This window comes from Hyposmocoma kahamanoa, unplaced genomic scaffold, assembly GCF_003589595.1.
Source record: "Hyposmocoma kahamanoa isolate Upper Pololo Valley unplaced genomic scaffold, ASM358959v1 86, whole genome shotgun sequence".
Classification (NCBI taxonomy): Eukaryota; Metazoa; Arthropoda; class Insecta; order Lepidoptera; family Cosmopterigidae; genus Hyposmocoma; species Hyposmocoma kahamanoa.
Genome location: NW_020654289.1, coordinates 2844924 through 2859066, shown reverse-complemented (window position 1 = coordinate 2859066; position 14143 = coordinate 2844924). Strand labels below are relative to the sequence as shown.

General features: G+C 35.7%; 1 protein-coding gene across 2 annotated transcripts; it reads right to left on the bottom strand.

The window, feature by feature from the left end:
* Nucleotides 1–2554: 2554 nt before the first annotated feature.
* On the bottom strand, nucleotides 2555–13218 carry LOC113234658. Of its 2 annotated transcripts, none has more exons than XR_003310809.1 (3): nucleotides 5449–5589; nucleotides 4543–4665; nucleotides 2555–4407 (listed from the first exon to the last, which is right to left on the bottom strand). XR_003310809.1 is itself a non-coding variant. In XM_026470063.1 (3 exons), exons 1-3 carry the CDS (start codon nucleotides 13212–13214, stop codon nucleotides 4268–4270), a joined length of 366 nt encoding a protein of 121 aa, XP_026325848.1. In that variant the 5' UTR covers nucleotides 13215–13218; the 3' UTR covers nucleotides 2555–4267. The 2 variants fall into 2 exon arrangements, 1 of the variants encoding a protein (XP_026325848.1); XM_026470063.1 differs by lacking the exon at nucleotides 5449–5589 and adding an exon at nucleotides 13112–13218.
* Nucleotides 13219–14143: the final 925 nt, after the last annotated feature.

Below are 14143 nucleotides of genomic sequence, written 5' to 3'. Positions count from 1 at the left end.
ACATAGAAGTGTGAAATCAGAATTTAAAATTGGTTAAAAACAATTGTTATAATCGTTCAGAAGACGGGAGAAAAAAGCGCAATACTTGTTGCTTAATGTCACCAAATAATGGCGCCATAAAAATGAGGAAATCAAAATGTAAAATTTTTGAGAAACTGAGGAAATACGTTCAAAATAAAACTAATATATCTTTTATCATATGAAATAGTTGTTTTTTTTTTCGCGGCCTAAAACTGCTACTAGATTGACTGCATGTTTGCAGTTAATGCGTGAAGAAGTACGACTTCATGAAGTTGATAACAATTCCACGCATTAACTGCATGTAGTAAATAGTAAAGTAAGTAAGTAAAGTAATCACGGCTGCGTGAAGTCGGTTTGAACTGCATGCAGTCGATCTGGGCTCCATGAAGTCAGTTTGAACTGTCGTCGTCAAAAGTCGTTATCAACTTCACGCAGCCGAGATCGACTGCATGCATTTAATGCGTGAAGTTGATTACGATTTCACGCATTAACTGTAAACATGCAGTCAATTCTACAGCCGAAAGGTTTCGCAATTGGTATATATTGGAAATGAAACTTTTTCGGATCTAAATTACTTAATTGCATTAACATTAAACGTAACTGGTTGAAGGCTTTACAGTAAAGAGGTCGAAATATTGGTTTGTTTGAAAAAAAAAACAAATGCACGCAATTTAAATCCAGATAAAAATAGTTACATTTGTAAATATAATTTTGTGATCATTTTTAATCTATTTATTTTATTACTAAGATTATTACATTTATAATAATTTTGTAAAATAAAAGGTACAGAAAGTATCCGAACTATTGACTATAGCCATTAATATCACTAATATTTGTTATTATATAAAACCAACTTCTGATTCTGCATGTTCATGTGAATTGATTGAAAATATTTAAAAATATTGTAATATAAATAACCCTGTTCTAGAAGTAAAATCTCCATAAACCATCTTTAATACCCGTTCATTATTCACTTTTTTTTTCAAAGCTAAATCAATTCCAATCACAAAGAACAAACATTGTTTTTAGCCATAAACACCCTGTAAATTTCGAAACACGCCGTATAGCGACTAATCATCTAGGTGTCGACGTATTTTTCGTATAAACCCCGCCTTATAAAGGCGGATTACAACCAAAATTATACCAATTATTATTCATTATACCATGTAAACTTAACACATTTTCAAAATCATAATATCTTTATTTGGTAGTAAACAAATTACTCATTGGGAACATTCCTGTGAGACGAATCAGTCCCTTCTGGAAACCGTCTATGGGTTAATACGTGTAAATAGATTATTTTATTTAAAATCTGTAAGCACCTTCAAAGTGGCGCTGCAACTGCGCTTCTAAATATTGTATAAAAAAAATAAGTTGTTGCGCAGCTACTGTTGGATAATTTTCCGAAAAATACCTACCTATACCACCACCTACCTGCTATAGAAAACCGAGATACAATATGATTTCACAACAGCGAAAAAACCTTAATGCTCTGGCCACACAGAGGAGGGCCGCGGAAGAGTTCCGGGCGCGGGAATTTTTGTAATGCACAAATTCTTATGAACCCTGGCACACTGAAACGCGAGGTGGCCGCGCGTCAGTCACGCGTTTCAGTCTGGCAGAGTTCATGGAAATTCGTACATTACAAAAATTCCCGCGCCCGGAACTCTTCCGCGGCCCTCCTCTGTGTGGCCTGAGCATTATATTGACTCCATCGTTTTCGTTCAATAACTTCAACTTTTGACAGGTGTCAATGTCAATGTGAAAAATTAAAAGAAGAATATTGGAAAAATCCCCAGAAAATTTTGGGAAAATGATTTATTTTTCTGAAAAACATGGTTTTTTCAAAATGGAAATTTTTCCATGACCCAACACTAGGCGCAGCTACAGTGCCACTTCTATAAGCGTCTAGTTTAAAGGCTTCCTAATAGTTTATTGGTAGAAACAATTAAACGGATCACACCCATGGACGCCATCCACCGACGCAGAAGTTGTACAGTAACCTTATTTAACAAAGTTTTTGTTTCATTACAGTTTAAAGTAAGTAACAAATTTTGAATAACAACAAAAAACTTACTTTTAGATACGTATACATAACTTATATAAATTTGCGACTTTGTGAAGTCGATGATCGAGAAATTTATTGTTCTTCTTGGGTATAAATATTAAATATATCACTATTTTCCATCAAAAAAGTACTATTCTTCTTAATATATTTTCATTTAGAATAATAACGCATAGAAACCTAGCCCGCACACGCTAAGTGAGGCAAATTGAAGCGCTCCCAAAGGGCCTACACGAGCGGGCGAGCCTTCAGTGCTCAAGGTCAACTTGCACCGCGAACAGCTCCAGAATTTTAGCTAAAAATGATGAAATGTGCGGTAAATGAGTGTAAAAATACATCAGACAAACATAAAATATATACTAACATCACATTCCACAAGGAAGTAACGCGTTTCAACTTGTATTTTTATATAAATATTCACTACACCGAAAATTAACTTCTACTAAAACTAGCCTACATGAATTTGATTTTTGCCTCACTTGTGACAGTTCGTTTGATATGAAACTATCATTCTATGCGTTATTATTCTAAGTATTTTCATAAATATACTCTGACGCCAGTGTAAGATTGTGAATTTTTGTAAAAATATATCTTAGAGACATGCAGTGACCCAGTTTGTAAACTACCCTTACGAGACACTTCTCAACGACAGAAATTCTAATAATATTAACGATATTTCTCCAAAGCAAAATGGCGTAGGTTATGACTGTGAAATTTGCTGAAATAAACCGGTCTAGAAATGTTTAATAACTATGACATTTGATATAACGGGGCACCAACGTTTAAACCTCGCACAATAACTTGACAAAGTTAAACGAAGGGTCGTATTTATTTATGGAACATCAAGTTCTGAATACTGGTTCCAGTTAGGACCCAAATTTAATGGAATAAATACAATTTTGAAAGAAAGATCGTTATTTCTAGGAGAAATATACCCAGCCAGATAAGTTAACCGAACTAACACGTGAAGACGTGCGGTACAATTTTTTTACGATGGATTTGAACAGCCATAAATAATGGTTTTCGGGAAACTCACAAGTCGGTAGTGTATTCCACTCATTAGGAATGAGATGAATCAAGCTAATAGGGTCGTATTCAATGTCATAATTATGGATGGAGTTTCGTATGTGAAATAAATTACCTGCTAGCATTCGTGACTTTTTAAATTAAAAGAGCACTTCCTATTAAACTAGATAGTTGTTAAACAGTAACATAAATATAAACTAATAATTTGTTTAGATTATAATACATATTGTGTTTGTATGTATTTATATATATCAAGTTTATATAGATGTTATATCTCAGTCATATTTATATAATCATCATTGATAATTTTATATTTACATTTATATTATGTTCCGCAGACTTACTTTATTAACCACGGTTAGGGTTGGCTGGAAGAGATCTCTTCTAGAGATAAGCTCACCTTTGCATAAGTCCTTTGTAATATGTAATTTTAATGTCATTTATTTGCACAATAAACAATTATTATTTATTTACAGGTCCATCGGACCTATATTATTTCAATACAATTATATGTAAATTAAAATATCTGACATCGGTTTTGATAAGTTTGATAAGATTTTGGGCCTGGTAATCTATAAGATAAAAATATAGTGTGCTCACCAAGAACGAGTAAATGGCGTACATATCTCAATCAGATCGGGGATGTCCTTAAAAAAGGCCATATTATCAAAAATAAACAAGCATGTACAAAGAAACTGATGGGAGTGGAGGAGGCGAAGGTTTGTCAGGAGCGTAGAAGGTGGAAGTTCATAGACTCTACCTACCTCGATGGAAGACAGGTGTGACGACATGTATGTACAAAGGACGAATAAATCATCCTCGCAGTAAGGGACATATTTGTCCCGCAAAATCTGATCTTGAGAGACAAAGCAAGTCATACGAAAGATATAAATTTTGAAAACGTTAAACGCAGAAATGTGCACTCTAATATTAAAGGCGTAAAAGATGCCCTGACGACGATGGCACAAAGACATTACCAGCTTACCATTTCGCTTATAGAACTAGTAAATGCCACTCATCGACAGAGAGGCATACTTTTAAAATGCTAACGACGTCACGAGACTCAGCGAGTTACAGTCAATTCGCCCAAAGCAAAACTTTTCGCCCACGACAAAGAAAAACAAAAGGCGGTACATGAGGTCATAGAGGTATTAATTACCTCTTGCTTTTATTCTTGTCTTGATTACGGCGATTTCTTTCTCTTTTCCTCTTCTGATTGTTCCTTTGGCGGTTTGTTGGTTCTTGTCCAGGGAAGATTTCTAACGCTCTTCTTTGCTCTTCTAACTCTTTAAGATCTGAGAATGATTTTAGACATGTGACGTTATCTATTTCATGCGTATTCCAAAAATTGTGTTGCACTTATAAAGTATGTAGAACCGATTAATAAATAATAAATGGAACAAAACTTTCTTTTGCAGTAAAAAGCTCACCTTTGCTTGTTGGAAATGCCTTAGGCAGCGGCCACAGACTGAACGGGTAGAAATATGCGATGGGTATCTTCTTCACTATTATAGAATTCTCTGCCTCGTGCACAACGTCCCTAATTTTTGTTTCTGAAACAATTGAAATATGCTTTTTTTCGAGTACTGTAAGAAAATCACTAATGAAGAATAACATGGACGAAGTTCCCCCGCATACCGCTAGATGGCATTGATTTATTTTTTGTTGATTTTGTTAGTATTCTCCCTAGAGGAATAACTACCATAAAAGACACTAACATAAGAAAGTGCGTATATACTACTGTTTCTTTATGTGGAACAGTGCTTTAGATTACTACCAGTACTACAAGTACTATCTGTAAACTAAATAAGGTATTCCGTAAGCAAAGCATTGGTATTAGTTGTTAAAATTCAGAGCAGCATCCCACTTGGAGCATGCGTATGGGACTTCTGGGAATTATGTGATATCTAGAAGAAGAAGTTAATGCAGAGTCTGCGACCTGTATAGTTTGTGTACATGGCTTTCTGTATACAATGAGAGATGAGTTGTGTAAGCTTTTTTAAGGGCCTAAACAACTGAAATATCATGCACAATCCCTTCGAAGCGTCGAATTAGTTACGCCTTTCCAGCTACCGTAAACTTTAAGCAATCTTTTTTTTATATAGAACTCGACGATTCTTTCTCTAGGCTACCACCGCTTCTTATTTTATTATTGAAAAGTAAAATTGTCTGCCCAAATAATTAAAATTGCATGCCTACAGGCATTTCTTTTTACTTAAAATTAATTTAAAAAAATTAATCTAAATTTCTTTTTTTTACTTTACTATAAAAGTCTCCAGTTGATGAATTTTTTATACTAATTTATTTTCAAAAACCACATAGTACTCAATACATACTTTGGTGAATGTGACTCTAGACCATAGATGCTCGTAGACTAAATACAAATTTATTTAGTAAAAGTAAAATTGTCAAGTGACGACCCCTTCGGTACAATTCTACTTTCCCGATGGATCGGTCCACTTTCACATTCAACAGCAGGCGGGGAATTCCGCTCCATAGCCGTTCGGCATATAAATGTGAAAGCGAAACGCTTCTGGTGAATCCCTGGAATATTCACAACACAAAGGTCGAACTCTAACCTATGTACAAAAGCTTAATATTTAGCAATATTTCTGGACACATGTTATAAACAATATAGACTAGTAAAGTCCACTTTAGAATACCCGATAAAGTTTTAAGTATAATAGAAATATTTATTGGCTTCTAAACTAGGTGTCATAAAAAACAATGAACTTGTGTATAGGTACACAAAACATGTACTGCATTGCCAGAGGTCATGACCCATACCCACAATAAAAACTTCAAGACTATAAATTGTAAACTGCACTCACAATCGGTACCTATAAATCTCAGTAGAATTCCAACTGATGAACAAGGAAGCGTAGCACCCTACCTATACTGAAACTAGGAAGTCACAATGCCGGCTGTTGTTGAAAAATTGTCAATTACACTTGTGCGAATGATATTATGAATTGTTCTTCCCTGATTGTATTGGATCTTTCCGTATCATTACGGGAGGTCAGAAGATTGAAAACATTTCCATGGTTCGTAAAAACGTTTATTGGTGAATAATGTTCAATAAACAAATCGTCTCGGGACTATAAGAAGTTATAGTGGACCAAACTCATTGGTTGAATAAGTTTATATTATATAATTAAATAAATTCTTAACTGCCGCAACTAGAAAATTGTAAATTTGTACCAGTTGTCTCCAGTTTGGCAACTCCGTTTCCGTAACTGGCAACCGCAACCCGTGAAGCAACTTCACTCCTTCCCCGTCGATTTCGAAAGTTTATTCAAAATTACAGCAACCGGTAACTAGGCCTGTTGCTACAACCGTTAATGGAAACTTGTAAAATGTTACCAGTTGCGTCAACTAAAGTTGCTCCATCTGCGGAGCGCCAACTGGAGACAACCGGTACAAATTTGCAAGTTTCTAGTTGCGGCCATTAAGAATTTATTTAATCACGAATTTCGGTAATCGAAAGCTGTAGTCGATTGCCGAAACTCTCAACTGAAGTTGCCATGTCTGCGTGGTTTCTTGAAATTATATGAAAAACGTCATAAACAGCTAGTTGCGGGTTGTCAGTTGTTAAAACTCGATGATCAAAGTTGCTCCATCTGCGCAGCGCCTAAGTCGCCAAATCAAATCCGCGTACTTTTCTTAGCAACCAAATTGTGTCTACGGGAATCTATTGTTATCAGTCCGTAGACAACATAAATTAATGCTTACTGTGCAAAAACGAAAGTCATCATTGAAATAACAAAGTAATAACGTTAAATATGTGAAATTTGGTCTGGTGCAGATACGCACCTTTGACCATTACTACATACGCGGGTTTGCACTATCTCCGACGATATCTGAAATATTCAACTCTCCTATTTAAGCATAAACATGTTATCGAGCAGGCAATTTCATTCGTAGAATCTATAAACCTCTTTCCGGAAAAGTTGTCATCTTCCAGATGTAGCTAATTACACCAAATGTGCGAAATATAAACCAATATCATAACACACATAATCTGTAACCTGAAATAAAAAAAAGAAACACTCCTAATCGAGCAAATCCGTACGAATAAAAATCTTCTCTAACCGACTTCAAAAAAAAGGAGGAGGTTATATGTTCGGCTGTATGTATGTTTTATATGTTTTCAGATTTCTCCGTCAATTGTAGACCGATTTAGAAAATTCTTTTTTGTTTGAATGGGTGCTCTCTCGTGGTAGTCCCATTGTCACCAAGTTAGAATCAGATGATCCTTGGAAATCGAGAAAATTCTCAAATTTTATAGACATGTTTATTGACATACCGATTTCTCCATGAAATGTGGACTGATTTTGAAAATTATTCGGCTATCACAAATTAAAAAAATATTTTCCACAAATAAAAGTCTTTTTTTTTTAAGTACAGTTGTAACGGCTTTGGCATAATGCCATACAGCCTATTCTTCATTTTCTTTTCTTCATTTTGGTTTCACTTTGTAAATTATGTTTCTGTAAATATGGCCGCCACAAAGAGGATAGGCAATTTGAGGCGGCGTGCTTGGATTGACTCGGGATTCCTTAGAACGGGCCGATACGGGTATTTTACTTCGAGATTCGTATAATTTCGCGTTTTAATCTTCGATTAAGGCACAATAGCACTATCCTATTCCACTTTAAACTAGATTTCACAGAATAATTGAAAGTCAAAATAAAAACGACACTTTTCCCTCCAAAAGGTCCAGAGCGAATCCAAATAAAAGTCGACTTTTCACTTGACACAATACATGTAATCAACAAATCACCGTCACTGTCACATCCAGAAAAAAAGTATAAAATGTGCAAAGGAGACCGTAATAGTCACTAAGACTTCAGAATCTGATGAGGGGATCCCATGGAAATAGGAAAAACTCGATAAGCAAACTTTAGAGGTCGGTTTCTTATTAACCGACTTCAAAAAAGGAGGAGGTTCTCAATTCGACTGTGTTCTTTTTTTTTGTATGTATGTTACGCGATACTTCCGGTATTTATGAACCGATTTTCATGATTCTGTTTTTGTTGGAAAGGAGGTACTTCCATAGTGGTCCCATTTCATTTTGAAGAAAATCGTCCACCTCGAAGGGTGACTGTTCACGCATGAAGATTCATTTTCATAAACAGCGCCTAACATTAAATTAGGAGCAATTACTTTAATGGTTGATTTTGCTATTTCTCGAATTCAAGGCGGTTTTTCTCTCAATATACTTTGAGTAGTGAGAACCGATTTTTATTATCTCCAGTGTCAAGTCCTCTATAGTGGCGAACTAACATAGCAAATAGACGTAATTCCACGTACTTTTGAGGTCGGTTTTTTTAGTACTCAGTACTGATTCAATGAAAAAGTTAACTTTATTTTAAATGTATTTTTAGGATGTCTGAAACGTTTGGACGTTTATGTCCGCCTCGAAATGTATGTATGCATATAACTATCCATCCTACTTTATCTGTCACTACTCCCATGACAGGTATTGCTCCTTAACAGAAAGCAAGACCTCACATAGGAGGCTTCAGCACACTGAGTCAGCGGGTTGCTCAGTCTTAAATTTAGCTCTCCTACCTGACCAATGTCCTTTGATTGATATTGAGCCCGGCAGCCCGCATATCTATCACATTCCATTAAATGAAGCATGTGTTCCAACTTGTTACAGAATTACCATTAATAAGATTCTGCCCTTCTCATAAGATAGTAAAATTTATTTAATGGAATATGACCACAACGTAGTCTAGGAGCAATTAACAACAATGACTTTGATAGGCTACCCTCCTCAAATATCTTGGAGAACGCAATTGGATAGTTTTGTACCATATACGCTTATAGCATTGTTATTTGGGTTTCTAACCTATAACCTTATGATACATGATTATAAAAGAAAAATTCGAAATCGTGCAGGTCTGTACAAATAAAAGTCTTGTAACGGTCATCTGACCTACACTCAAACTACGAGATTATGAAAATTTAATAAAGACAGAACAGAACCAGAAGTCCAATGTGCCAGACATAGATTACATATAAATATAGCATCCCTTTACAACAAATGAAGACTTCCCGGTTATGTAGGGGAACTATTTATCACTTAACACGATGAAAATTGACGTGGCGCGTATGCAACAGATTTATGCGTTCGGTTACGTATTGCTTCCATCGTCGTATATTAAATTATATTCTACAAGTAACGACGATTATCAAACAAAAATTATATACAGTTTCTTTCAGTCTTATTGGTCCAATATCGAGGACATAGCAGGTAAACTTGTTGACAATAATATTATATTTTCCAAGACTTGTCATAAAGAACGCACTTGCATTTTGGTAATTTTATTTATTTATATGTATAATTTAGGCACGCCATCAGCACATACTTGCATAGATAAACTTACACTGCTTTGTCACATAAATTTTTATACAGCATGTTGTACATTTTACCATTGTACCATTACATACAGCAAATACACAAGATAACATCAAAAACTTTAATTTAAAAAGATAATAGAAAATAAAAATAATGTATAGAGATAATGTCAGTACAGAGTACTAAAAAACCGACCTCAAAAGTAAGTGGAATTACGTCTGTTTGCAAAGTTTTATTGAAATATCCCCTAGTTCGCCACTATACAGGACTTGACACTGGAGATAATAAAAATCGGTTCTCACTACTCAAAGTATATTGAGAGAAAAACGCCTTGAATTGGAGAAATAGCAAAATCAACCATTAAAGTAATTGCTCCTAAATTAAAGTTAGGCGCTATTGATAAAAATAAATCTTCATGCGTGAACAGCCACCCTTCGAGGTGGATGCTTTTCTTCAAAATGAAATGGGACCACTATGGAAGTACCCCCTTTCCAACAAAAAAAGAATCACGAAAATCGGTTCACAAATACCGGAGTTATCGCGTAACATACATACAAAAAAAAAGAACATACAGACGAATTGAGAACCTCCTCCTTTTTTGAAGTCAGTTAAAAAAAAGAAAACAAAAAGCGCTATCTAAGAGTGGTTACAGACGGCGATTTTTAGCAGTAGTGCAAACGCGCGTTCGTGAAAAGCGCGATTGCATCGTTACACTTGCAATTTATAGGCTTAAACTTGAGCGCGTATATAAAAGTAGACGATTAGCGACTGCATGCTGCTTAGGAAAATGTCAGTTAAGTACTGATTTTGCTTAACAATAAAACGAAAACTAAATAACACATAAAAAACCGCGTGTAAAGGGTTGTTCATTTTCCCAATTGCTCCATTTCGCTAAAAATGTCGATTACATTGTTTACGATAGGAATGGCAAGAAAGTTCGATTCAAATTCGGTTTTTAATTATTTCCTATCACATTTTCAGTCTTTATCGCAAATTTTCCTCAACGCAAAATATCTGGTTTTTTTTTTCGAATCTAAATCGCGTATTAGTTTTAAACAAACCAACGTTTTTCCTGTGTTTACTTACCATCTCAGTCAGCTGTAATGTAAAGACTCAGAAAAGTTGTTTTGATTAAAAAAATATTCTATTTAAATCCGGAATAAATGACTTTTTTATAAAAAAGAACTGACCACATAAGTTTGTGTAATCACATTTAAGTATTTGCTAAGTTTTATTGAAATTGGCTAACAGAAAATGTGTGAAATTCATGAAATCCATTAAATTTATCCCATAACGTCCCTTACAGGTGAATTTTTTCTTAAAAACTTGAACGGAACCATTACCGAGATACCCCATTTCCAACAAAAAAGAATCATCGAAATCGGTTCTCAAATGCCGAAATAATCGCTTAACATGTATAAAAAAATGCAGTCGAATTGAAAACGTTTCACGCATGTCAGAAAAATTACACATACAATATCTAGTCGATTTACATACAAAAAAGGGATGACTGGAATCTGCGCATGTCGACATGATATCACGACAGTACTTTTAGTTCTATTGCGTCTCCTACGCATAATTTTAGCATGTACGTCAGTCTAAGGAAGCGATTTGCAATTGAGCTCGTGGGTGGGGTCTAAACAAACTATAGGTATAACAAATTCCTCTCTATTGCCAATAAACGAAAAACGGCTTATACCCGGCACGCACGATTCGTGACCTACCCCAATCTATGGTTCACTATTGTATAGGTACATTTCTTTCTTCTTCGTCATCATTTATAGGCTTATAGGTGACTCGGAATTAGTAGAGGCGAAGCTGCAGAGTCTTGAACACCGCCGTAGAGTTGCTAGCTTATCGGTATTCTACAGGATATATCACGGAGAGTGTGCGATGAAATTGCATAATTTGATTCCGCCTTCCCCTTTCCATCATTGGGGGACGAGACGAGGTCTGGGGTTCCAACCCTTTTCGTGGATATTCGCCGGATTCACACAAAGTGTTTCGCTTCCACATTTGTATGGCGAGCGGCTAAGGAGTGGAATTCCCTGCCTGCAGACTTGTTCCCCGAACGCTGTAACTTGAACCTTTTCAAGGCGAGAGTGAATAGGCATTATTTAGGTGTGCATACTACATCCTCGACCTCATCGTCACTTTCCATCAGGTGAGATGGAGGTGAAATGCGCACTTATTTTTTATTAAAAAAAATCTCTACAACTTCGACTGCTTTTCTTTTCTCAATTTTGTCACTAGTACGTTTTGTTTATACCAATTTTTCCAAATCGGACACCAATAACTTTCAACGTTGATTTTGTCACCTCTAAAACTATCTTCAAATTTTGACCCAAGATATATTACGTCAGTTGGTAGTAATCATCACTTTGAAATCGAGAGCATGTCGCAAAATAGGGTGGGACACTGAACGTCCGGCAATCGCAATCCATATTTAGGTCAACTGGATACGATCAAAGGCGCCGCGAGATCGTTAACTTGCACAGGAGTTCACTCAGCTACAAGTTAGTAGCAATGATCTAAATCTAAATAGATCGCACTAGCAGAGGCCTATATAGAATTACATGCAAAATTTATGAGATTGCAATGGATGGAACGTATTTAACGAGCCTATTCTGAAAGCGTTGTTATCTTCCCTTAAACAATACCATATCGTCGAGGATAGTGCAGATACGCGTAACTAGCATTTGATTATAAGTTTCCATCTCGGTAAATTAGTGGCCAAATCAAATATGCGTAACAATTGTACCAACCAAATAAGCGCGATTTACGGGCATCTATTTTTATCAGTCCGTAAACAACATAAATTAATGCTTACTGTGCAAAATCGTATGTCATAACTATTGAAAATCAAAGTAATGACGTTCAATCATTCTCTTGTAAAATTTACATACGCGCCATTTACCAATTTGTACTATCTCCGATCGTATGCAAAATAAGATCAATAGGTGGAAGAGAAAGGTGTCAAATGTCATATACAGACGCTGAAACAGACCCAGAAAAAGAAATAGCGAGGGTCTAAAGAAAGAAGAATTGGGTCGTAACATTATACTCTGTAGAACACAATCTTTACAATTTAAACGAACAAATCATTAAACTTCGTGCATTAAAAACTACAAATCAAAAGAAAATCTGGTAACAAATTCTATTATTAGAAAAGAAGCTAAACATCCGAAACAAAAAATTGGTGTCTTAAAAACGAAACCAAGTGTGGTAATCCATTCAATGAACGGGGATTGCTCCGTGTCCCTACTGTTCCAATGACCCCGATAACGATAACGAGGATGTTGAACTTATTCTACATTTGTAAAGAACCAATTTTGTAAGCTATGAAATGGTACAATTTTACAGGTAAAACGGTGTAAATATTTTTTTGCAGATATTCCAAGCCTCTGAAACATTTTTGTCAATGAACATAGAAATTAGCTTAGCCAAAAAACTTTCACATAATTATAATACCTACCTAGACTAATTGAAATTATGTTTATTGAAAACTATCTATTTTACAAGCGAAAACAAGACGTGATTGGCTCTTTAACCAGATTACTATTTAGAATACGTAAAATTTAAAAAATAATATAGTTTTTTATATCTATTCTTTATGAAGAACATCTACAAACCTTTATTTTCCATTCTGCTAACCGGTGGTAGCGCAGGGTCAGCCGCAACATTGGCCACGAATGCGCAAGCGCAGAGAAGGGCCATGGTCCGCGTGTGCGACATGCGTGCTGGTTGACTGTCTACTGACGCGGGAAACTGCACTTCTGAACCTCCCGCACTCGCATTTGTAACTTCAGCCCATTATGCAACTCCACAACCCATCCCAATCCATTGCAATTTCTGTGACCACATCAAGCAACTCGAAAGGAAGCCATTGTCTTTTATAGTTTTTATCAGGCTGCAAATTCACATACGAACTTATAAAAAAATAAAGTTGACACGTTGTTTCAAATTGATTTTTCTTTTTCTCTTCGTCAAACCCCATATAAGTACTAACTTTTCACAACGCTGATCACCGCGAACATCCACATTTTTGGGATCCAAAATTTCCAATGAAGAAATGCCTTAGCTTAATAAAGTGTGTCCCTCATCCTGACTATGCAAAAACAAAATTTAAAATTCACTGAGAATGCTGTTCGAAATGCGGTGGTCAATAAATTATCTCCAGTAAGTCTATGTTTGGAGAAAGTTCTGGACGAAAATCAACTTCTTCGAGACCAATTAAAAGTGCTTACTGGCAAGCAACATCAAGAAATGGCTAGAGCGATTCAGTTGAGAGAAAACAATACTAAATTGCAGACGAAAATATACGAAGCAAAAACGGAACTTGCGAGACTGAAAGACTTAAACTGTCGACTGAGGAAATCGAGATTTTATTGAAATGCTGCCTAACAACGACTGCAGAATAAGAATCGTGCGACTGGAAAATGCCTCCCTAAGAAGTCAAATAGACAAGTCCAAACAACAGCGACGAGACGCTTGTAAACACTCGGGAAGACTCTCTGAAGCAAACAGCTATTTAAGCACGTTGCTCCACAGTGTGCTGCAGGAAACAGAGGTGGTAAAAAAAGATAATGAACGTTTGATTTTAGAGAGGCAAAGGTGTTCTGCACGATTTGACAATTTTTGAATAAGCACGATGGTTTAGAATT